Source organism: Chiloscyllium plagiosum, unplaced genomic scaffold, assembly GCF_037043375.1.
Source record: "Chiloscyllium plagiosum isolate Xiang-an unplaced genomic scaffold, Cpla_swu_hap1 HiC_scaffold_3, whole genome shotgun sequence".
Lineage (NCBI taxonomy): Eukaryota > Metazoa > Chordata > Chondrichthyes > Orectolobiformes > Hemiscylliidae > Chiloscyllium > Chiloscyllium plagiosum.
Window position 1 is genome coordinate 26,050,260 of NW_028270141.1, and position 24,021 is coordinate 26,074,280.

The following is a 24,021-nucleotide window of genomic DNA, read 5'->3' on the forward strand; positions in this document are numbered from 1 at the left end:
GCAAATGCATTTACTGTATCTAGGGTAGTGAGTTTCCTGTGACAACAATAATAGAGTAGGAAACCAACCATTGCACAAAGCTTCCTTCAAAGTGTTATTCCTTTAATATTTGTTTCCTGCTGAGACAAATAATAAGTAATTATCCCTGCGTGTTATTAAAAAGGTTCAAGAAATTAACAATGATAACGATAAGGGCAATGGCTTTCTGCAGGATCTGCAATAAATTATGAGATTACAGATGATGAACTGTTGATGTCAACTCAACTTTAATTATGAAAAGCCATACAATCTTAGGTTTCCACGTCCTTATTGTTAGAAGTCCTGTAAGTTAGGCTGGCTGATAATTCACAATCCTCTGGACAAACTGAAAATATCATGTAATAAAAGTCCATTGTTTTATTGTGAGAAATTAAATGTCATGCACATGGCATGTTCAGTCATAAAGAACAGTTCAGAAGCTAATAAAGCAGAACAGCTGCCTTTATCAACAGTTTTATTTCAATCCAGAAAGGATTATTTGTTTCAGGGTTTGAATTATTTTAGATATGACCTACAGAACTCACCGTTTACTTCTTGTGTCAAACCGTGGGTTACCATGGTCACTAGACAGAAAGGTCAAACACGCCAACATTTTTCAAAGGTTGCTTCTGACAATTCTTTTCAATGTAATCTTTGTTAAAAGTATTTAAACATCTGAATATGGAAACCTGGACTCTTCTTCGGTTATCATAGTACTCAGAGTTGATTTGTTTTTATAATCCTTCAAATCCAAATCTTATGAAACAGCACTAAATTCCAAAAGGCCTAGTTTGCTCAATTTCAAAAGCCTTCACCTAGGATTACACAGCTTGCACTGATTATCACTTCCAAATGGAACAAGACTTATGTTTTCACAATTTATAGTCTCACTGTGGAGGAAAGAGTGAAGCCCAGCTTTTAACGACAATGATGTGTGCCGCCATTATGGCGAAAATGCTGAAAGAGCACAGGAATCTCAAGTCATACCTCTATGATTGGCAGAGCAGGACTGAGCTCTCTGCAATTATTTTGGATGGCCTAGCTATTTCTTTGAAGAGGTAAGGCACCCTTGGGGGATTGTGGAATCCAGACCTGTTTATGGATGCAAATACATAATTCCATTATTCTCTATTTTGGTTCATGGGATGTGGGCATCACCGACCTGAGTTTGCACTTGATGCCCACCCATAGTTGTATTAGACAAGGTAGCTGTGAGCTGCCTTCCTGAACTGCAGCCATCCTTGAAATGTAGGTATACCCACAGTGCTGTAGGGAACAGAGTTTCAGGAGTTTGGCCCAGCAACTGTAAAGGACTGTACAATTTCGTTCCAAGTCAGGATTATGTGTGACTTGGAGACTACATTCCCCCTCATTTATTTATTGAGGTCCATGCATGGCAGAACCATCTGCATGTGGGAATCAATGTGTTGGTACATTGAGTAATGTGAACAGGATGACTTCCAAGAAATTTTGTGGCTGCACAGCCTAGAGGCAGTGTTGGTTGGAGAGTGAGTTGAAGGAAGTGGTATTCAGATGCATATATTGCCCTCTCCCTTTGAGTGGAATTAGGTGGTGAGTTACAGTCCACAGGTTTCTTAGCCTCTGATATCCCATATAGGTACAGTATTTATATGGCTGCTGCTGCTGCATGTCAGTTTCTGGTCAACAGTAACCCCCAAGCTGGTGGGCGATTCAATGTTGGTAATGCCTTTGAATGTGAAGGGGATATGGTTAGTTTGTCTCTTCTTGGAGATGGTAAGTATTGGGACTTATGAGCCTGAATAGTAGGTGGCATGTATCAGTCTGTTTTCCAGGTCTTGTTGCATTTGACCGTGGATATTCAGTATCTGATGAGTGGCAAATTGTACTGAACATTCTGCAATCATTGGTGATCGCCCCACCTCTGAGCTTATGATGGAGGGCAGTTAATCAATGAAAAGGCTGAAGATTGTTGGGCCAAGGACACAACTCATCCTTGTTCTAGAGCTGTTGTGACTGACCTTCAAGAATGACCACCTTCCTTTGTGCTGGGCATAATTTCAATCAGAGAGGGTTCTCTTTGATTGCCATTAACTCCAGCTTCACTCAGTTTTCTAGATGGCAATACTCAGTCCAATGTAACCTTGATATCAAGGGCAATCACTCTCATCTCACTTCTGGAGTACAGGTCTTTTACCCAAATATGGACCAAGGTTGTAATGCGATCAGAAGCTTAGTGGCTCTGGAAGAACTCAAACTGAGCATCAGTGAGTAGGTTATTCATGAGCAAGTGCCATTTAATACCTTGGTCAATGGTTCCTCCCATCACTTTACTGATAACTGGGATTATGATTATGACTTCTAAATCTGTCAAAAACTGTCAAAACTGTCAAGGAGCCACCTTCCAAAAAGATATGGAGTCAAGAAAATGCATTGTTAGGTATTTCAGTGTTTGTGACGAAGGACAATGAGTCCGATTGCAATGATAATATGAAGTTGATACTGAGTTGAAATAAGGGAAATACAGAGCCACAGGAGGTGAGTGGTTGGGTGTAGTGTTTTATTGTGAGTATGAAGGGGCACTGGGGTGGGTAGAGTGACATAGAGATACCAAACGATGTGGGTAAGTGCAGGTATTAGGGGGCATGGCTGGGGCATGCACGGTGAAGAGAATGAAGTGATGAGATCAGAGAGGGGTAATGCTTTATTGTTTAAACTTTATCTTTAGATTCAAGGTGCTGGAGTCCCCATGCAGACTGTCCATCCTTGCTGCCTCTGAAAATAACACCCTTCACAGTCTTCCTGAGTTGCTTGGTCTGACCCCCAATATAGCCTGCCTCTGCACCCACTCCTCCAACCTCTAACCTCACCTCAAATTGAAAAACATTTTTAAAGGCATGTTTATAGAGTGGGGATTTCTCACGTCTCTGCACATGTAAGTTGGAAATGAACACCTGGCCAAAGTTTGAGTTTGTATCCAGTTAAAATCAATGATAGATCACAACACTGGCTGATATCAGTACCCAGTGAGAACAATGGGGAGCCAGCAGATCTGAATGGTGTTTATCTATGCTCATATGATTTGGATTATGGAGCTTTGCACGATTAAGGTAAAGTTGTAATCACTTTTTTTTTAAATAATGAAAACAACCAGCACTTTAATCCTTTAACTTAAGCAACACTTTGCATTCTGATGAAGGGCCATAGAGCTGAAACGTTAACTCTGCTTTCTCTCCACAGATGCTCCTGAGTTTTTCAAGCAATTTCTGTTTTTGTTTCAGATTTCCAGCATCTGTGGTTTCTGGATTTTATCACCCATTGGCAGAATATGAGTGGAGGGTTGAGAAATGATAAGAATGACAAATGTGGAAAGCAACTTTATATTTTTCTAGTCTGGAAGTCAAGTTGTAGCACTCAAGTCCGTCAGCAACCTCCAGGAGAGCCTATCACTGGTAATATTTTATGTGCTGATTATTTAGAAGTTCTGCACAAAATGGTATTGTCAGAACAGTTCAGGACAGCCTTAATGAGAAAACGTCATAGCAAATACAGATTTAAGCTCCATTTTAGGTAATACTAGGTATTACCTCGCAATACTGGTAGCGTTCAGAAAATTAGGAGCATGGTCCTATAAAGGGAATACATTTTTATTGCTTGATCAGTCTATTCTGAGTAAAATGAAGATCTGTTGGACAGTGTGATACTTACAAGGGGTAACTTAAAACCTCTGTACAAGCATTCAGGATTCCATCCTTTGGGTTGACTGTATCCATCTTCATATTCTGGGGGAAGCCACCGAGCAAGAGCAATGTTTGAGCTTCCCCATCTGGGATTATTTCTGAAAAAGAGAATGCAAAAGCAAAAACAAAAGCTGACTAATACCTGAGAACATAAATCAGTTTTTAAATGCAATCAAATTAATTATTCTCAAAGAATTCCCAGTTATTTAGAAATGTTTTTGTTATAGCCATCAAACTGGTTTTTAAGTGCTTTCACTTAGAATGGAAATGTTGCAACATATGTTTATACCTGGATGGTACATGCTCTGCCTGGGTGTATTTTCAGTGTCAGAACAGGCCAACCACCTTTCCATCCACTTCAAAGCTGATCCCCATAAAACAGAAGGTAGTCAGGTGTCAAAACAAGCAGTCTGCCCACCATTCATCAATAAATAAGATGTTCAATTGACACTATTCATATGCCAACCATGCCAAAATGTGGCTGGTAAAGCTAGTCATGCAGAAGTTTTAAAGTTTTTAAAGGCCCACATGAACAAATGGGAAAAGTAAAGAAAACTTCATTCTGAGAATGCTCTGTCTGCATTATTCGCACATCCCAAAATGCCGCACTTCTTTCTGCACAGCCTGCCTATCATCCCAATCTCCTGGGCTCCAAAGACCATCCTGAAACTGAAATCTTGAAAATAAACTACTCAGGATAGCCATGATCCTCTTTGGGTCTCTTCCCGTTCTCCTGACAGTGTCCACCAATGATTGGCTGGTTGTGATGGAGATGCTGGCGAATCCAAGGGACAGGAATTACTTCTGCACGAGGGTTAGAAATCCCACAGTTTGGCAATGTAGACCACCTGCATTGCAGGGTTTCTTTTGGGTCTAACTGCAAATTTCCTTCCATGTCAGGGGTAGGATATGAGTGTTCTGGATTTGGAAGTCTGTTCTCAAATTCACTTGTGGCCAGCATTTATTGTCTATCCTTAGCTGTCCTTGAAATGAGTGGCTTGTTAGGCCATTTCAGATGGCAGCTCAGAGTCAACCACATTACTGTGGATCTGGAGTCACAGGTCAACCAAACCAGGTGAGGATGGCAGATTTACTTCCCTGAAGGACATTAATGAGCCACATGGGTTTTTCCAGCAATCAACAATGATTTCATGGTTATTAGTTAATTCTTGATTCCAGATTTTTAAAAAATAAAATTCAGATTGTACCATCCACCATGGTGGGATTTGAACCCAGATCCCCAGAATATCAGCTAAATTTCTGGATTAATACCCTTGTGATAACACTACTGGGCCATTGCCTCCCCCATAATGATTGAGAATGCAATCTCTCCAACCCCAGCAGAATTCTCTGGCCATGATATCACCTGGAGAAAAAAATCCGCACAACTTTTCTCCATTAAGTATTGCTTAAAAGAAAGGCACATTTTGTCAAAGCTTTTCATCTTACATATAACTAAAAAATTTAATCAAAGTCTCCAAGTGACCTGTTGGCTAGACATAGGCTAAAAGAGAACATAGAGCAGATTTCTAAATTTAACAGCAATTAACATTTATTACAAACAAAGATTCCAACCTCATGATACCTCAACATGTATCTCACTAGTCAGAACTCTAACTCTTTATAAACCTCACCATGCATACATATACAAACACATGAGTGCTGCACAGGGCAACAACAACTCGGGAAGCATTACAATCCACAAGCTTCACTGAGATGATCCGATTTGCTGGGCAGGATTTTCTTGTCTTCAAGTACTTTTTTGTAGGAGGCACAGACGTTACATTTACTGCAAAGTCTGATAGTTACCCTATTGCTTACAGTGTGCCAAGCAGGCTAAGATAAAAGGTAGGGAGGAGGGACTTGGGAATGCGATAGGTGGAAGGAGGTTGAGGTGAGGTTGATAGGCCAGAGATGGGGGTGGGAGCGGAGAGGTCAGGAAGACCACCTTCTTGACCTGCAATCTTCTTCCCGACCTCTCCGCCCCCACCCCCTCTCTGGCTTATTACCCTCACCTTAGCCTCCTTCCACCTATCGCATTCCCAACACCCCTCCCCCAAGTCCCTCCTCCCAACCTTTTATCTTAGCCTGCTTGGCACACCTTCCTCATTCCTGAAGAAGGGTTTATGCCCAAAACGCCAAAACTACTCCTTGGATGCTGTCTGACCTGCTGTGCTTTTCCAGCAACACATTTTTCAGCTCTGATCTCCAGCATCTGCAGTCCTCACTTTCTCCTACTGCTTACAGTAACTGGTGAGGGAAATCAGACTGGATTTAGGCATTCGACTGGCAGGAAATACACATCATCTGTGCCTTGCAGCAGTCCAATAGCCTCTGCTGGTACTGTCCACATCCACAAGGTGTTCAGCTACCAGGGAGCCAATCAGCTTTTTTGTTAAGCTGATCGCTTTTGTTTTCCCTGAATGGTCACAACTCCACAGCAATCAGCAAACTGTTTTTGGCGGAACCTCACTTTGCTAATACCCCCAATGCTGGCTCATCTACAAACTGCTTCTACAATGCTTGAACAAAGCAGCATGGTCAAAATGATTCGGACTTGAACTCAGGTATTTTGGCTCAGAGGTAGGGACACCACCAGTATAGTGATTGTAAAGAAGTCAGCCAGGTAGACTTCATGGACTATGAGTTACCTGATTGAGGCTGTTAATCTGGTCCAATCAGGAAGCCCTGGCTGACAGAAGAACAGGAGTGTCAGAGTTTCTATTCACTGTGAGAGCTAGCTCTGAGGGAGCTGGATCAGTGTCAAGAACTCGCCAAGTGTAAATAAAGGGTGACTTGATGACAGGATGCCAGCCTCTGTGGAGTTATTTCAATCACTGCATTACAGGGGCTCAAAATATACAAGCCAAAGCTACAGCACTAAAGCACTACAGTTGAATCAATTTGCACTTTTGGAAGCCTCTTTATTTCCCTGAATTCCTAGTTTCTTTCCTCATTAGAAGACCTACAGCCAACTACTGAAAACAAAAGCATAATTTGATAAAGCTATTTAATTTTTGGGATTCTTTGATAATACTTTTGTGTCCTTCATTGTCAGCAGTTTCTATTCTTGCAAAGAAAAAGATCAGCATGTTTTGCAATGTTCAGCTATTATAAGGAACAAGAGTGGGGTCAATGTTATATTTTCCATTCTAAAATAACTGGAAAAATCAAGCATCTAGAAAAATACCTGAAAGGGAGAAGTTCAAATGGAATTGTAATCTCTCAGTGAAAGTGCAAACAGAACAATCAGAGCTATGATTTGAATAAATGAAGAAATGTCCAGAAACCTGTTGTTGCAAGTTCCATTTATCAATCTATATTTTTGGATGAAGCAACTGTTGGAGCAAGTTAGAGGCTGTACATGAGGCAAACATCCCGAAGTGGTTGCAAGAGCATTCAATACTTCAAGCGAAAGGAGATCTAAAACAAAATGGAAATAAAAATGGAGTTGTAAATGCATAATTTAAGAGAATATAATATCATTAACTCTGTTTGCAGGCGATGTCCTAGTAATCCACAGCAACTGGGGGAATTCAATAAAGGAGAAATCTAGAATTAAAAGTCTAATGATAATCATGATTTGATTGTCATAGACACCTATCTGACCGGAAAACTGCTGTACTAATCCTATTTACATGTGTTTCCAAACCCGCAGCAATGTGGTTGAGTCTTAATTGGCCTCTGAAATGACCTAGTCAGCCACTCAGTTATATCAACCACTAGAAAAGTACAAACAAAATGAAACCAGGTGAACCACCTGACGTTGGTTAAGTCACAATAAATGATAATTGCAAAAATAGCCCTGTCGCTCCCGCAAATTTACTAGCAAGTGGGGATTATGACAAAGTTAGGAGAGCTGTCTCATAGATTAGACAAGCAATAACTTGACATATTTATACTTGTGGAATCATACGTTACTTCCAATGAATCAGTGCTTTTTCATATTCAGCATTACTTGGAGGAAACACTCAGGGTCACAAAAAGTGTACTCTAGGCGAAGGATTTCAATGTCTTCCAATAAGAGTGTAGAAGCAACTTTGAACAAGTTGGCCCAGTACTAAAGAACATTGTTGCTTGACTGGTCTATGGTGGGTGTTGAAGGAATCAGCAAGAGAGAAAAACATACTTGATCTCATCCTTACCAATCTGCCTGTCTCAGATACATCTATCCATGGTGGTATTGGTAAGGAGTGACAACCACACAGTCCTTGTGGAGACAAAGTCCTGACTTCACATGGAGAATATCCTCCAATATGTGATACATTACCATGCTAAATTGGATAGACTTTGAACAGACCTAGCAGCTCAAGATTGGGCATCCATGAGGTGCTATGGGCCATCAGTAGTTGCACAATCATACTCCAAACCAACTGCAGCCTTGTCACCTGGTATATTCCTTGACTCTACTATTGCAGTCAAGCCAGGGGGTCAATTCTGGTTCAAGGAAAAGTACAGGAGACCAAACCAGAAGCAACATTAGGTGTACCTAAAATGAGATGTCAGCTTGGTGAAGCTACAAAACCTGTATGTCAAGCAGTGTCAGTAGTAAAAGTGACAGACAGAGCTAAGCAATTAGATTAGATTTAAACTCTGCCCTCCTATCCCATTCAGGCATGAATAGTGGTGGATAATTAAATAACTGGAGGAGGAGGTGCCCAAAAAACTCCATTCTCAAAGATGGAAGAGCCCTGCCCATCAATACAAAGTTATGTCCGAGGCATTCACATCCACCTTCAGCCAGAAGTGTTGAGTGGATGATCCATCTTGGTCTCTTTCAGAGGCCCCCCACTCCATATGATATTGCAAAATGTTTGGAGGAACTGAATACTGCAAAGGCTACGGGCCCTGACTATATTCCACCAATAGTACTAAAAACCTGTACTCCAGAGCTTGCCTCATCCTTAGCTGCAAGCACAACCCATTCGGAAGACACAAAATGGCTGACAAGGGATAAATAGACTTAAACAGCCTGCTCCAGCATTTAAGTGAAACATAATGGTATCTTTGAACAGGACTACGCCAAGGTGAACGAGAGGACCTACAAACAACCATTAGAGACAATTTGATAGGAGGATGCCTCAGGATAGACAAGTGATTGATTCCATCCTCATTAATGAAAGGTTGCTGTCCCACTAAGTGAACAGCACCAGCTAGAACAAGGGGTGTAAATCTCAGCCTATGAACCAGCCAGCCTAACTCATTCAGCACTGGAAATGTGTTGCTGGAAAAGCGCAGCAGGTCAGGCAGCATCCAGGGAACAGGAGAATCGACGTTTCGGGCATAAGCCCTTCTTCAGGAATGAGGAAAGTTTGTCTAGCAGGTTAAGATAAAAGGTAGGGAGGAGGGACTTGGGGGAGGGGCGTCAGAAATGTGATAGGTGGAAAGAGGTCAAGGTGAGGGTGATAGGTCAGACTGGGATGGGGGCGGAGAGGTTGGGAAGAAGATTGCAGGTTAGGAAGGCGGTGCTGAATTTGATGGATTTGACTGAGACAGGGTGGGGGGAGGGGAAATGAGGAAACTGGTAAAATCCGAGTTCATCCCTTGTGGTTGGAGGGTTCCTAGCCGGAAGATGGGGCGTTCTTCCTCCAACCGTCGTTTTGTTGTGGTCTGACAATGGAGGAGTCCAAAGACCTGCATATCCTTGGTGGAGTGGGAGGGGGAATTGAAATGTTGAGCTACAGGGTGGTTGGGTTGGTTGGTCCGGGTGTCCCAGAGGTGTTCTCTGAAACGCTCCGCAAGTAGCCGGCCTGTCTCCCCAATATAGAGGAGGCCACATCGGGTGCAGAGGATGCAATAGATGATATGTGTGGAGGTGCAGGTGAATCTGTGGCGGATATGGAAGTTTCCTTTGGGGCCTTGGAGGGAGGTGAGGGGGGAGGTGTGGGCGCAAGTCTTGCACCTCCTGCGGTTGCAGGGGAAGGTGCCGGGAGTGGAGGTTGGGTTGGTGGGGGGTATGGATCTGACGAGGGAGTCACGGAGGGAGTGGTCTTTACGGAATGCTGATAGGGGAGGGGAGGGAAATATATCCTTGGTGGTGGGGTCCGTTTGGAGGTAGCGGAAATGACGGCGGATGATGCGCTGTACATGGAGATTGGTGGGGTGGTAGGTGAGGATCAGTGGGGTTCTGTCCTGGTGGCGGTTGGAGGGGCGGGGTTCAAGGGCGGAGGAGCGGGAAGTGGAAGAGATGCGGTGGAGGGCATCATCGACCACGTCGGGGGGAAAATTGCGGTCCTTGAAGAAGGAGGCCATCTGGGTTGTGCGTTTTTGGAACTGGTCCTCCTGGGAGCAGATGCGGCGGAGTCGAAGGAATTGGGAGAATGGGATGGCGTTTTTACAGGGGGCAGGATGGGAGGAGGTGTAGTACAGGTAGCTGTGGGAGTCGGTCGGTTTGTAGTAGATGTCCGTGTTGATTCGGTCGCCTGAGATAGAAATAGAAAGGTCGAGGAGGGGGAGGGAGGAATCTGAGACTGTCCAGGTGAATTTGAGGTCAGGGTGGAAGGTGTTGGTGAAGTGGATGAACTGTTCAACCTCCTCGTGGGAGCACGAGGCGGCGCCGATACAGTCATCGATGTAGCGGAGGAAAAGGTGGGGGGTGGGGCCAGTGTAGTTGCGGAAGATGGATTGTTCCACATATCCTACGAAGAGGCAGGCATAGCTGGGGCCCATGCGGGTGCCCATGGCTACTCCTTTCGTTTGGAGGAAGTGGGAGGATTGGAAAGAGAAGTTGTTCAGGATGAGGACCAGTTCAGTCAGTCGAAGGAGGGTGTCAGTGGAAGGGTACTGGTCGGTACGGCGGGAAAGAAAGAAGCGGAGGGCTTTGAGTCCTTCGTGATGGGGGATGGAGGTGTACAGGGACTAGATGTCCATGGTGAAAATAAGGCGTTGGGGACCGGGGAAGCGAAAATCATGGAGCAGGTGGAGGGCATGGGTGGTGTCCCGAACGTAGGTGGGGAGTTCTTGGACTAAGGGGGACAGGACGGTGTCAAGGTACGCGGAGATGAGTTCGGTGGGGCAGGAGCAGGTGGAGACAATGGGTCGGCCGGGGCAACTCATTCAGCAGCTGTGAAAACAGCAGCTAAAGTTATTTTGCAGTAATGAATTGTTTCTTTGAAGTTATTGACAATATTAAGAAATAGGTTCTAGTTAAAGATTCTTCAGATAATCATAGAAATAGATTTCAATATAAATACAGATACACATATAACCAAAGTATAATAGGAACATTAAGGTAAATAACATTTAAACCTAGATGTGAAAATTAATTAGTCTTAGGATACACTTTTCTTAAATCTAAAAAGATGCCTGGTACGCCCTGAATGAAATATGTTGTTCACAACTCATTAGTTACAAAGTAATAACAATAGAAAGAGTGGAATAACTTTACACTTTATAACCAACTTTATAACAGATAGTAATGTTATGAATCTTATAGCAGTTAGTTAAAGCCCTGTCTTTTGCATTTTTTATATACATAATTAAGACAGTGGAAAATATAAGAGAAATAACTGAATTTGATAGAGATAGCACATGGAATACAATGCATAGCAGAATTCAAGCAATCTTTAGAGATAAGCAATTCTGGGTCATACCAGAAGGAATATAACCAGTAACTTTGAAATGTGAATTAGTAGGATGCATAGAAAGATCCCAAGGCCTGGAGATTACTATATCTTTAATACACCATGAGATCATGGGAACCTGGGGCTGACTATAGGAGTGCCCATCAATGATTAGGTATTACACAGATTTGGGTGACTAGAATAAGGGGGAAGGACACTGACCACATTGCATGTGATTATTGTGACACAAAATATATAAAAAATGTATTTCACTATAAAAGTCAGAGTGTGTCATTAATCTCGCTTCTGACTGAGCCGTAGATTAAGAGAATAATTAGGTCCTCACGATGAGGCCAGATTCAGGAAACGTGTTTGGCCCCCTCCCTGCGGGAACAAGTTGTTGCTTAGTAAAAGTCTTCCATTTGCCTGAATCCTGCCTGTTTCCTGAGTCTTTGTCCCCGATCGGAGGCGGGGGCAGGGTGGGGAGGTGGTTTTGCTCCTCACTTGCCAAGCTGTTCTAGTACAGTTCCAGCAGTGGGATCTACACAACAATATAGAAAATTGCCCAGGTCCATCCCGTACACAAAAAGCAGAACAAATCCAACTGTTTCAATTACCACCCCAGACTACTTTTGATCATGGGTGAAAATAAACGTGATGGAAGGTTTCATCAACAGTTGTTCTGCCACAGTGTTGACACACAGTTTGGGTTCTGCCAGGGATACTCAACTCCGAACTTCATTGCAGTCCAAAACTGGACAAAAGTGTTAAATTCTGGAGATGAGGTGAGAGTGACTGTGTTTCACATCAGGCCACGTTTGACTAAGTGGGCCTTCAAGGACCTCTCGCAAAACTGAAGTCATTGGGAATAAGGTTGGAGTCAGACATGGCAGAAAGGAAGATGGTTGTGGTTATTGGAGATCGGTCATCTCAGCTCCAGGTCTTCTTTGTAGGAGTTCCTCAGGGTTGTTGTTTGTGCCAACCATCATCATCAGATCTTGAGCAGATTTTCTGGAGCCAGTTCCTCCAGAAGTGCAGCCTTCCCAGAAATTCACAGGGCACACAACTGATAGCGCCATGTGGTTTTCAGGCGCTAAACAAACATTTAAGTTTTGAATATATCTCTGAAACATATTTCGATATGAGCTGGACGTTTGTGGTCTGCAATATTATTATGGGCAGAAAACAGTGTACAGGGGAATCAGTTGTCTAGTGGTATTATTGCTGGTCTGTTAATCCAGTGGAAAGGAGAAAGTGAGGACTGCAGATGCTGGAGAGTCAGAGTCGAAATGTGTGGCGCTAAAAAAGCACAGCAGATCAGGTGGCATCCGTGGAGCAGGAGTGTCAGCCCTTCAGGCATGAGCCCTTCATTAGGAATGTGGGGGCATGAAGGGGACTGAGAGATAAATAGGAGGGTGGGGTTGGGATGGGGGAAGGTAGCTGGGAAGGCGATAGGTAGATGGAGGCCAGGGGGTGTGATGGTGATAGGTCAGGGGGAGGGTGGAGTGGACAGGTGGGAAGGAAGATGGATACGTAGGTCAGGTCAAGGGGGTTGGATCTCGGATGAGGTGGGGGAGAGGAGATGAGAAAACTGGTTAAATTGACATTGATGCCATGAGATTGGAGGGTCCAAAGGTGGAAGATGAGGCGTTCTTCATCAAGGTGTCAGGTGGCTAGGATTTGGTGGTGGAGGAGGCCCAGGACTTGCATGTCTCTGGCGGAGTGGGATGGGGAGTTGAAGTGGTTGGTCACTGGGCATGGGGGTTGTTTGGTGTGTGTGTGTGTGTGTCCCAGAGAGGTCCCCTAAAATGTTCCACGAGTTGGCATCCTGTCTCCCCAATGTAGAAGAGACCACATCAAGAGCAACAAGCACAGTAGATGAAGTATTTGGATGTACGGGAAAATATCTGCTGGATGTGGAAGGATCCAGCTGTTTGGCTGGAGGTGAGAGGGGAGGTCTGGGCACAGGTTTTACACTTTTGTGGCAACAAGGGATGGTGCCAGGTGTGAAGGGTGGGTTGGTGGAATGCAGATAGGGGTGGAGAAGGAAATATATCTCTGATGGTGGGTTCTGATTGTAGTTGGTGGAAATGACAAAGGTTAATGTGTTGTATCTGGAGATTAGTAAGGTGGATGGTGGCGACCGGGGGGATTCTATCTTTGTCGCGGTTAGAGGGGTGGGGTTCAAGGGCAGAGGTGCAGGAAATGGAGGAGATGCTCTTAAGGGAATGGTTGACCATGTGGGAGGGAAAATTGCAGTCCTTGAAGAAGGAGGCCAACTGAGATGTTCTATGGTGGAATTGGTCTTCCTGGGAGCAGATGCAGCGGAGGTGGTGGAATTGGGAATAAAGGATAGTGTTTTTACAAGAGAGGAGTTGGGAGGAGGTGTAGTTTGGGTAGCTGTGGGAGGTCAGTGGGTTTGAAGTAGATATCTGTGTTGTCAGTCATCGGAGATGGAAATGGAGAGGTCCAGGAAGAAGAGGGAAGTGTCTGAGATGGTCCAGGTGAATCTGAGGTCCAGGTGAAAGGTGTTTGTGAAGTTGATGAACTGTTCAACCTCCTTGTGGGAGCATGAGGTGGCCCAGGTAATGTTCTGAGGACTAGGTTTGAATCCTGACACAGCATGTGGTGGAATTTGAATTCCATAAGAAGGAAATCCAGAATTAAGAGTCTAATGATGACCGTAAATCCATTGTTGACAAACCCATTTAATTCACGAATGTTCTCGAGACCATCCTTACTTGGTGTGGTCTACATGCGACTCCAAACCCACAGCTTTGCAGTTTTCTCTAAACTGCCCACTGGGGAATTCGGGATGAGCAATAAATGCGAGCCTTGCCAGCAATGGCCTCATCCCATGAATGGATTTTAAAAGGGGCTATTCAAGCCAAGGGCAATGTCTGAATGAAACCATTCTTTTGCATATGCAAATAATGGGTGCTTACTTGAGACCTCCCTCTGTGATATTAAGCAGTGAGGGGACAGGCAGGGCTGTTAGCGAGTTTTGAGGAGATTTGTAGCTCAGGTTGAGGTTTTGGATGTAGGTTTGTTCACTGAGCTAAAAGGTTCATTTCCAGACGTTTCCTAGGACAAGCCAAACAAAGACATGCACGAGCATTCCTAGAAGCATGTCAGTCCAACTGAAACTCTACCAACAAACGCATGGAGTTAGACCCCTTCTACCACCCCCTGAAAAAAGGAACAGGAAGTGACTTCACCACAGAAAATAAAATCACCACAGGAAATGACATCACCAACTCAAAGAAACCCAAACATATAAATAGAAAGCAGGAATTCTCAGCATTGCTTTGCATGAGGTCCACTGAAGATGTTACCTAGTAAGGTAATGAAATGGCTGGAAACGAACCTTTCAGCTCAGCAAGCAAACCTACATCCAAGACAGGGCTGTAATCAGAAAAAAGCATATCCTTCATTCATGCTGGAGATTGTCTTCTGAATCACTTACCCGAACATGGAGCTGAAAACAATTGGCCTACTGAGTGCCATTGTTATTGTCCCTACTGATATCACACATTCTGTTACCCTGCCCGCGACATATTATTTCCTCACCTAAGAATATACTTAAGTATCTGTTGTCAACTCATACTACTTTTTAAACTCAATCCATTCAGACATGTTAGACACATCTCTGAGGCAGGTGTGACTTTAACTTGAATCTTCTTGGTCCAAAGGTAGGGACAATATTACTGCATCATAAGCCCCTTATCAACCAGAATATTTATTGTCCACAATACAATGCCATTGAGGTCAAAAAAATCAAACAACACCAAGTTATAGTGTGACATTCATTTAAAATTGCAAGCTTTCAGAGTAATTCTGTGTTATACTGTGTCTTATACCTCTCTATCATACCACACTTGAGGGACAGCTGAGCTCCAGAAGCTTGCAATTTCAAATAAACTTGTTGCACTATAACCTGGTGTCACTTGATTTTTGACCCATTCTAATTCTGACATCTCCACATCAGTGTTAATGAGGCCTAAGTTCTAATAGTTAGGACTTACTGGGCCTTACTGTTCAGGCACATAGACTGTTCTCTTTGCACCCGATTGGTCTCTTTGCAAATTATTCTTACTAACTAATGGACTCACATTAGACATAACACAATTAATATAACACAAAACACAATTAAAGAATGTTACTGAGTGTAAAAGTAAGAAATTAATTATAATTGTAGTCAGGTATAATAGATGTTTTTAAAACTGATCTATCATCTGAAACATTTCAAAATTATAAAAAGTGTATTAGTCACCATCAATACAATTAACAATGTAATTTTTTTCTGTTTACCTTTTCACGTTCCATTCCTTCAAATTTTCAATATGAAAAGATAGTGAAACACATATGATGGATTAGTCTATTTCTTGGGTCAGCAGCAACATACTGAGAAATACCGACCATAACAATGAACAACCTTTCAGCTGTGTCCTCCTTCTAATAAATCTGTCAGCCTTTCCTACCAGAATGAGGACAAATAACTAATTACAGTTGATGTGATTCTATTCAAGCCTTACAAACTGCACTCATTACAGCAAAAATATGCTCCAGGTAGTATTGTCTAAGAGTTTGTGCAGCACTGAGTCAACTTGATTGTCTGCTAAGAATGGAGGTTGTATTATTCATTAATGTCTGCAATCTTGGGTGATCAGATTTATTGATAGCAACAATCTATCTAATTGGTTTTAGATACTGCCAACGAAACTGCAGGATCATATAAAGTGTATGATTAGCAACAGACCATTCAGAGTTTTGCGTAATGCTATGTGATAAAACCTCTTGATGTTTCCCATCAGTAAAATACCTACAGCATGATTACAGCATTAGAATTATTATTACTGATAATGGAGATGAGATGAGATTCAGAAACAGCCTAATATAAGTGATAAATCATTTCGTCACTCTCAACTAACCAACTGCAGCAATGCAGTCAACCTGTTGGGAAATACATTTGTAAATAATTCCTCAGTGAAAATAACTATCCCACAGAAGAATCCTTTGGGAGAGGAAGTTATATTAAGAATAAGTAGTGTACTAATATACACCAGCACTTCTTCCAATGGTTTATTTAATAGCATTTCTATATGTTTTGCTATGATTTATTAAACAAGATGATAGAGTAGGTGCATCACGTTATCATATTCACCGATGTGAGCCAGGAATGTATAATATATATAGTGTAGTATATACATAGCAAGGATAGTATAGATGGGGTGAAAATTACTTCTGGTTGTAGTGTTTTCCAGCCTAGTTAATATCAAATTAAGGGGTATGAGAGTGCTGCAGCTGTGCTCCTTGGTTAGTGATCCAGAGGCTTGACTCATAGTTCAGGAAATGTGCATTTGAACCTCACGAAGCAAATTGAATGAAATTTTAAAGATGTGGAAATGCAAAGATGAAGTGGCCTTCAATGGGTCAGGTTGTTTTAAGAAACCCAACAGATCCATAAAGCCCTGACCCAGTCAGGTCTTCATGTGACTGCAGCATTGATATGGTTAACTCTCAATTGTCCTGCAGTTTGGCCTGAATTCCATTGTAATATTGTCATCTTGGAGCAAGTAGAATCATGCAACAAATGTCATACTTACTGGTATCTGGATTCCAAAAACAACCTTGAAAAAAGCAAGCTTTGCTCCATAATTTCAAGTCACCTTTTTATATAATTTCATGGATTATGAGTGTCACTGACAAAACTCACTTTTTGCCTCCTTTCCTTTTTGAATAAGGGTGTGACAGTATCAGTTTTCTAATCCTCTGGAATTTTTCCAGAATCAAACGATGTTTGGAAAATGACAACCAATGCATTCACTCTCTCTGTAGCTACTCTTTTAGAATCCTAGGATGCAAGCCATCAGGGCCAGGTATCTTATTTGCCTTTAGCTCCATTATTTTGTCTGATACTACTCTTTAGTGATGGAATAAAACCAAAAAATCAAAAATCAAATCAACATATTCTTTAGTAGTCATGGAATGTTGCAGCGACCTTTCACTGAAAAGATTGATGCAGTTTTCTAAGGGGCCTATACCAACTTTGACTTCTCTCTTCCTTTTTTTAATACCTAAAGGAGCTTGTATTGCCAGCTTTTACATTCCTCACTAGTTTGCCATCATAGTTAATTTTCTATGTTTTTATTACTTTTGTTTGAGCCATGCTTTTGTCTCTTTAATTTTGTTGATCCTGTGGGAAAAACCTCATGGATCAGGTAATAATCCGGAGAACATTACCTTCATGTTTCTGCTTTCTAATTTAGCCCTGAGGCTAGTGAACCTAAGGGGTTAAAGACAAACTGATGGATAAAGTAGTTGAAGATGGTTGGACCGAAGACACCATCCTGAGACACTCCTACAGAGATGTCTTGAGAGTGGGATGAATTGCCTCCAGCAGCTATAACCATATTTCCATATAACTCTCCAACTAGTTTTGCTATGGCTCTTTGAATCATACTCAGTCAAAATGCTGTTTTGATGTCAAGAGCAGACATATAGTTCCACTTATAGTCATCCTTTGCTGGTATCTAAATTTATCCCAGTCTTTCAGGGCTATCACTTACTTTGGCCTCCTTTATATGCTTTTTATTTCAACTTTATACTCTTCTTAACTTCCTTAGTTAACCATGATTCCTTTGTCCTTCTCTCAGAATCTTTCCTGTTTACGGGATGTATTATTGCTGAGAGTCATGCTCACTGCTCACTTACTGCCATTCCTGCCCAGTTCACTTTAGCTAACTCTATCCTCATTTCATTTTAATTCCTTTTATTTAGGGTAAACACAGCTGTCTCAAACTCAAGTTTCTCACCTTCAAACTGAATATTAAATTCTACCATGTTATGGTCACTACTTCTTAGGGATTCTTTCACACTGAAGTCATTCATTAACTTGCCTCTTTACTCATTACTAGATCCAAGATAGTCCCCTCCCTGGTTGGCTCCGTGATATTGCTCTGGGAAACTGTTCCTAAAGCACTCTCTAAATTTGTTGTCATAGCTGCACTTTCCAATTTGATTAACCCAGGATTAAAGTCAGCCATAATTATTGTTCTATTCTTTTTGCATGTTTTTATTACTTGTTGATTTATAACCTTTTCTGCAGAGTGGTGACTGTATGGACTCTGTACACTACTCCCACCAATGTTTTCTTTCTCTTGTTGGTTTTTAACTCCACCCAAATGGACTCTACATTATCTGAGCCGAGACCATCTCTCACAACTCTCTGCATTTCACCTCTTACTAACAGTTCTAGCCCACCATCTTTTCCATCCTTCCTATCTCTCCAAAAGATGAAATATCCCTGAATGTTAAGTTCCTAGTTTTGACCTAGTTTCCATAATAGCTGTGAGATTGTATTCATTTACCTTGGTTTGTACTATCAGCTCATCTAACTTATTCTGAATGCTTTGTGCAGTAAGGTACAAAGCTTTTAAGTTTGTTCAATTTTTGAGTTTCCCTACATGTTTACAGTTCCTTGGTACAATTTGGCATTCATACTTTCTGTCCCTTTCTTTCTATTTTCTGATAACAATCAACCCCATCACGAATCTGCAATCCTACTTTCTCCTTTACCTTTGATTTTATAATTTTCCATGCAACTGAACCCACTCACTATTATTTAGTTTAAACGCTTATCCACAGCCGTAGTATGTGATTCATCAGGACTCTGGTCCAAGTATGATTCAAATGGAGCCCATCCCATTGGAAGAGCTCCTTCCTTCCCTAGTACTGGTGCCAATATCCCATGAATTTAAACCCATTTCTCCCAAATCAGTGTTTGAACCTTGCATTTATCTCTCTAACATTGTTGACCCTGTGTAAAAAAGCTCATAGATCAGGTTGTAATCAGGAGATCATTGCCGTTATGTTGCTGATTTTTAATTTAGCCTGAAGCTAGTTAATCTAAGGGGTTAAAGGTGAACCAATCAATGAAGCAGTTGAAGATGGTTGGACCTAAGACACCATCCTGAGTAACTCCTATAGAGATGTCTTGAGAGTGGGATGAATATCCTCCCAAAACTATAACAACCTTCTCATATAAGTCTCCAACTAGTGGACAGTTTCCTTTGATTCTGATTGATTCAATTTGCTACGGCTCTTTGAAGCCATACTCAGTCAAAGTGCTGCTTTGACATCAAGAGCAGACACTTTAATCCCATCTTCCATTCAGCTCTTTTGCTCATGCTTGGCCAAAAGAAAACTGGAATGAGGGGCTGAATGCCCATGGTGAATCCCAAATGACAATGAAGAGCACTTGGATAATGACACTGGATAAGAAAATGGATTGGGGTGGCACAGTGGCCCAGTGGTTAGCACTGCTTTGTATAGCATCAAGGACCTGAGCTCAATCCCACCTTTGGGTGATTATCTGTGTGGAGTTTGCACATTTTCCCTGTGTCTATGTGGGTTTTCTCCAGGTACTCCAGTTTCATCTCAGGTTAGGTGGATTGGCCATGCTAAATTGCCCATTGTGTCCAGGGATGTGCAGGCTAGGTAGATTAGCCATTGGGAATGCAGGGTTATTGGAATGGGATGCTCTTCAGATGGTCAGTGTGGACTTGATGGGCCAAATAGCCTGTTTCCACATTATAGGAATTCTATTTTATGACTCAATTTTTCCTGAATCCAGGTTGGAGTCTCAAGTCCCAGTACCTGCACATATTCTTTTTGATGCTGAGGACAAATATGATTCACTTACCAGTGGAATTGGTTGATCTCTTATATTTCTGGTGCACCGCCTTTTGGATCAGATACACTGACATTTCCATGATCTCAGCAGCTCTTGAAATCTTTTTGCTCTCAGGTTCTGGCCTCTTGGAAAAGGACAGCAATTCAGTAGAAGAAGGCAGTTTACTGACATCTATTTCCCTGATAAATAATAACAAAGGGAAAGGAATTCCACGTCAGCCTATAATATATAAACATTGTTTCAAATAGTAAACATTATCTTGTTTTGATTGTGTTTTTGTGAAAGGTTTGGAATTTAAAGGAAGTTTAAAGACAAACTGAGTGAATGAATCCTCAGTTATAAGGAAAACTTTATCTTGTATCTACTGGCGGTGAATGAAGTTATAGTATGACACACACAAAGAGGTATTTCTACTATAAATGTGGATATGGCAATTTACAATGGATAAATAAAATTTAAGGACACAAAGATCTTATTTATAAATGTTTGAGTATCACAATTAATGTCATTCTGCCGGTGTTTAGCAAAGATGCATCAAAATGGAGATGTGTGAAGACTCAGGTCAATTTATCCTTTTGACTCCCTAGAATAAGCCAAACGAACATTGGAGTGACAGCCAGATGCTCCAAAGTATTTCAGCTGTCGAGAGCTTTCAAATTTTGGCCTACTCTTCAGTTCTCAGATCTGCGTGAGCAGAGTGATTGAGAAGGGACAGATTGTGCCAGCTCGCAGATGTTAGAATCCTGAAAGATTTTCCAGATTTTGGGCTTCTGTTTTCATTTTTCCTTTCAGCCGTGCCTTTTGAAAGATGTTGTTCAGATTGTTCAAGACCAAGATATTGCCAGGAATGGAGGATTGGAGATATAAAAATAGTCCAGAAAGGTGGGATCTTTTTTCACTGGGAAGTAGGAAGTTGAAGGGTGACCGTATTGTGGTTTCCAAAATCATAATGGACATAAATAAGACGATTGATAAGGATCTTTTACCTAGAGTGGGGCAGTTCAAAGCTAGGGGGCAAACTTTTAAGATAAGAAGGAGAGATTATAAAAGGACATGAGGGACAACTCGTTTACAGAGAGAAAGATTTGTGTGTGGAAAGAATGTGATGGAATGCAGGTGTAGTTACAATTTCTAAAAGACATTTGGATAAATATATGAATAGGAAAGGTTTGGAGGAATCTGGGCCAACCATAAGCAGGTTTGGTTTACTAGTTTAGTTTGGGAACATGGTCAGCTTCGGCTGGTTGGACTGAAGGGTCTGTTTCTATACTGTATGACTCTATGACCTGGTAATGCCACTTGGTGTTTGCTTATTCCAAGATTCACGAGGTCAAATAAATTTAAGAATCAGGATTTGCTGACCCTTTGCCAAAATTACAACAGGAGATCAAGACTAATTTCCCAATACATGGGTGTAATAGATAGAAAATAAGACCAACTTCTTTATTAAATGTTTAAAATGTAACAGTTTTTTAATGATATTAGATATACGTACCTTTTCATTGTATGATGTATAGCACTGTCCACCATATTTATTCCTTCTTGAATTGCATGAGGTAAGAAGGAGTCACCAGGATTTTCTAAATATTCTTCATAATGTAAGATAAATGGTGAGTTACACAGTCAAATCATGTAATATATCACAAAGCGATATGGTAATGACATGTATGATTTATTGATTTATTATACCAATTACTCTGCTTGTTGAAGCTTTACGCACTGCAATACCTGTTCAGTTTCCTAATTATTTAAGGATGAGAATGATTGTAACTCAGGTGCTCATAATTTCATGATTTAAATGTTCTCATTCATTCTTATCTTTTCTTCTCAACTTTTCTTGCATCAGTTTCAATCTCAACTTGGGAATTCCACCAATAATTTAAAAAAATATTTTCCCTGCTGACCATCCTGCAGCTATTCTGAACAAGGACCAGTTTGGAACTGAAATTAGATACTTTTAGTGCTATTTCCTTTATATCTGCCTTTGTCTTCTTTTTTTGGTCAAAATGAGGTACTGAGGTAATGATGCCTCTTTTTTTAATGTTGCTGTTTATTAGTAAATGTTCCCCTGGGAACCAAAGAATAGGCTTCTGTTTTACATGAGCTAGCTGGTCTGTCCAAGTTCAGGTAATTTCATTCATGTAGCAACAGGTATACAAACAGCTTCTTCCCCACTGTTATTAGATTTCTGAATGGACATCTTAATTTTTAAATCTAATGTTGATCTTGCTTTTGTGCACCTTTTTTGCAGCCATAACTTTGTATCCCTCTCTGTTCAATCACCTTATGATTTGTGAATGTTATGATCTGCCTGTACTACATGCAAAACAAAACTTTTCACTGTACTTAGGGACATAATAAATCAAATCAAATTCTGGAACTTCTGAAGTTGAGTATAAAAACAGAACTTCATTGGCACACCAGTTTAAATACAGAAAACATGTTTTTTAAATTATGTTCTTAAAATGTGATTGCTCATGCCTAGTTGCCTTGTGAAGATGATGGTGGACCTTTCTGAACTTGCAAAAACAATTTGATACAATTGAACTGTTTGATATACTTCTGCAGTGGGTTATAAATAATCAGCCCTCATCAGAAAACTTTCTGTCTTCAGACATTTGCGGAATGTTAACTATTATGACATTTCAAATGTTTCAAGGTCTTGCCTTTTAATGAAACTAGCTTCTTTTATTCCACATTGGGTTGACTCTTAACAGCTGCGACGGGCAATAAATTCTGCCTAGCCAGAAATGCCCTTATCCTGTGAATGACTACAGAAAAAAAACAAGTTCTTTCATAACTGAATGTATATTTTCAAAAGATCAATATTGGGATTTGATAATGAATTTTCAAGGATCAATGATATTCCAGATGTAAGTTTAGAGAAAGATATTCATTGTGCTGGGATTGAAACAGGATAAAAGCTACATAATACTTTATGATGCTATTATGCTAATATTTGTTCTGATGCTTAAAATACATGATGCCACTCCAGTATTGTAATGGTGACAGATATGTCGACTCTAATGGCTAAAATTCATTATCATATTGCTGTTTATGGGACATTGTTTTTGCAGAAATTAGCTCTGTGTTTCCAATGTTACAACAATGACCACAGGTCAAAAGCACTTCATTGGTTGTAAAGTGTTTTGGGACGTACTGAGGTAATGAAAGGAACTATATAAATGCAAATCTTCCTTTTTATTGATAGGAGTAAGCAAAGGTTAGTGTATTAAATGCAAGTATAATAAATAATAGTGTATGTGGATCCTTAGAGAGCAAAGCCATAAAAATGTCTAGTGCGTCTTTACTTGCTTGTACTGAAATGTGTTGCTTATTTCTGTTTAGCAGTCAATGTGGACAATAATGCAATCAGGTTCCTGCAATGAAACCACCAGCAAAAAGAAGTTAAAAGTTTAAAGAGCTCAATAGGAGATTGAGATCACAGTATATAAGATAAACAAACTGACATCTGCACATTACTTTTCATTTCTTCATACTTTACCAATTTGAGTCTGTACAAAAACTAATGGATAAAGCAATTTGTATACAAAATTATTGAGAGCTTTTCATAATATTGTAAAGTATGATTTCATGCAACTATTGTTTTTGATACATGCATTCAGTCACAATGGCTGCGTGTATTGTACAATATGTGTGTGACTCAAGGCAGCACTGACTTAATTGGCTAAAGTAAGTTAGCAGTGAGTACGAATGGAACTAAATATGTGAAGTAGCAAATGGCATAAAATGGTGGCCATGATGTTGATGTGCTGGTACTGGGCTGGGGTGAATAAAATCAGAAGTCACATGACATCAGTCTATAGTCCAACAGATTTATTTAAAATCACAAGCTTTCGGAGCGCTGCACCTTTCATCGTCAGATGAAGTGCATCAGCTGAAGAAGGAGCAGTGCTCCAAAAGCTTGTGATTTTAAATAAACCTGTTGGGCTTTAACCTGGTTGTGTGACTTCTAATTTTATAAAATAAGGATTGTACTCACACCAAATAAATTGACACATAGAGA

General features: G+C 41.0%; 1 protein-coding gene across 1 annotated transcript in view; it reads right to left on the reverse strand.

Annotated features, from left to right (window-relative positions):
- Nucleotides 1-24,021, reverse strand: part of tpo (thyroid peroxidase) — an 89,620-nt gene that overhangs the window by 58,571 nt on the left and 7,028 nt on the right. Inside the window, exons 3-6 of the mRNA XM_087975816.1 lie at nt 21,490-21,583; nt 20,004-20,173; nt 7,028-7,160; nt 3,706-3,835 (exon numbers count right to left, since the gene is read on the reverse strand). Of these exons, the coding sequence (XP_087831942.1) occupies nt 3,706-3,835; nt 7,028-7,160; nt 20,004-20,173; nt 21,490-21,583 (527 nt within the window). The remainder of the gene's footprint in view (nt 1-3,705; nt 3,836-7,027; nt 7,161-20,003; nt 20,174-21,489; nt 21,584-24,021) is intronic.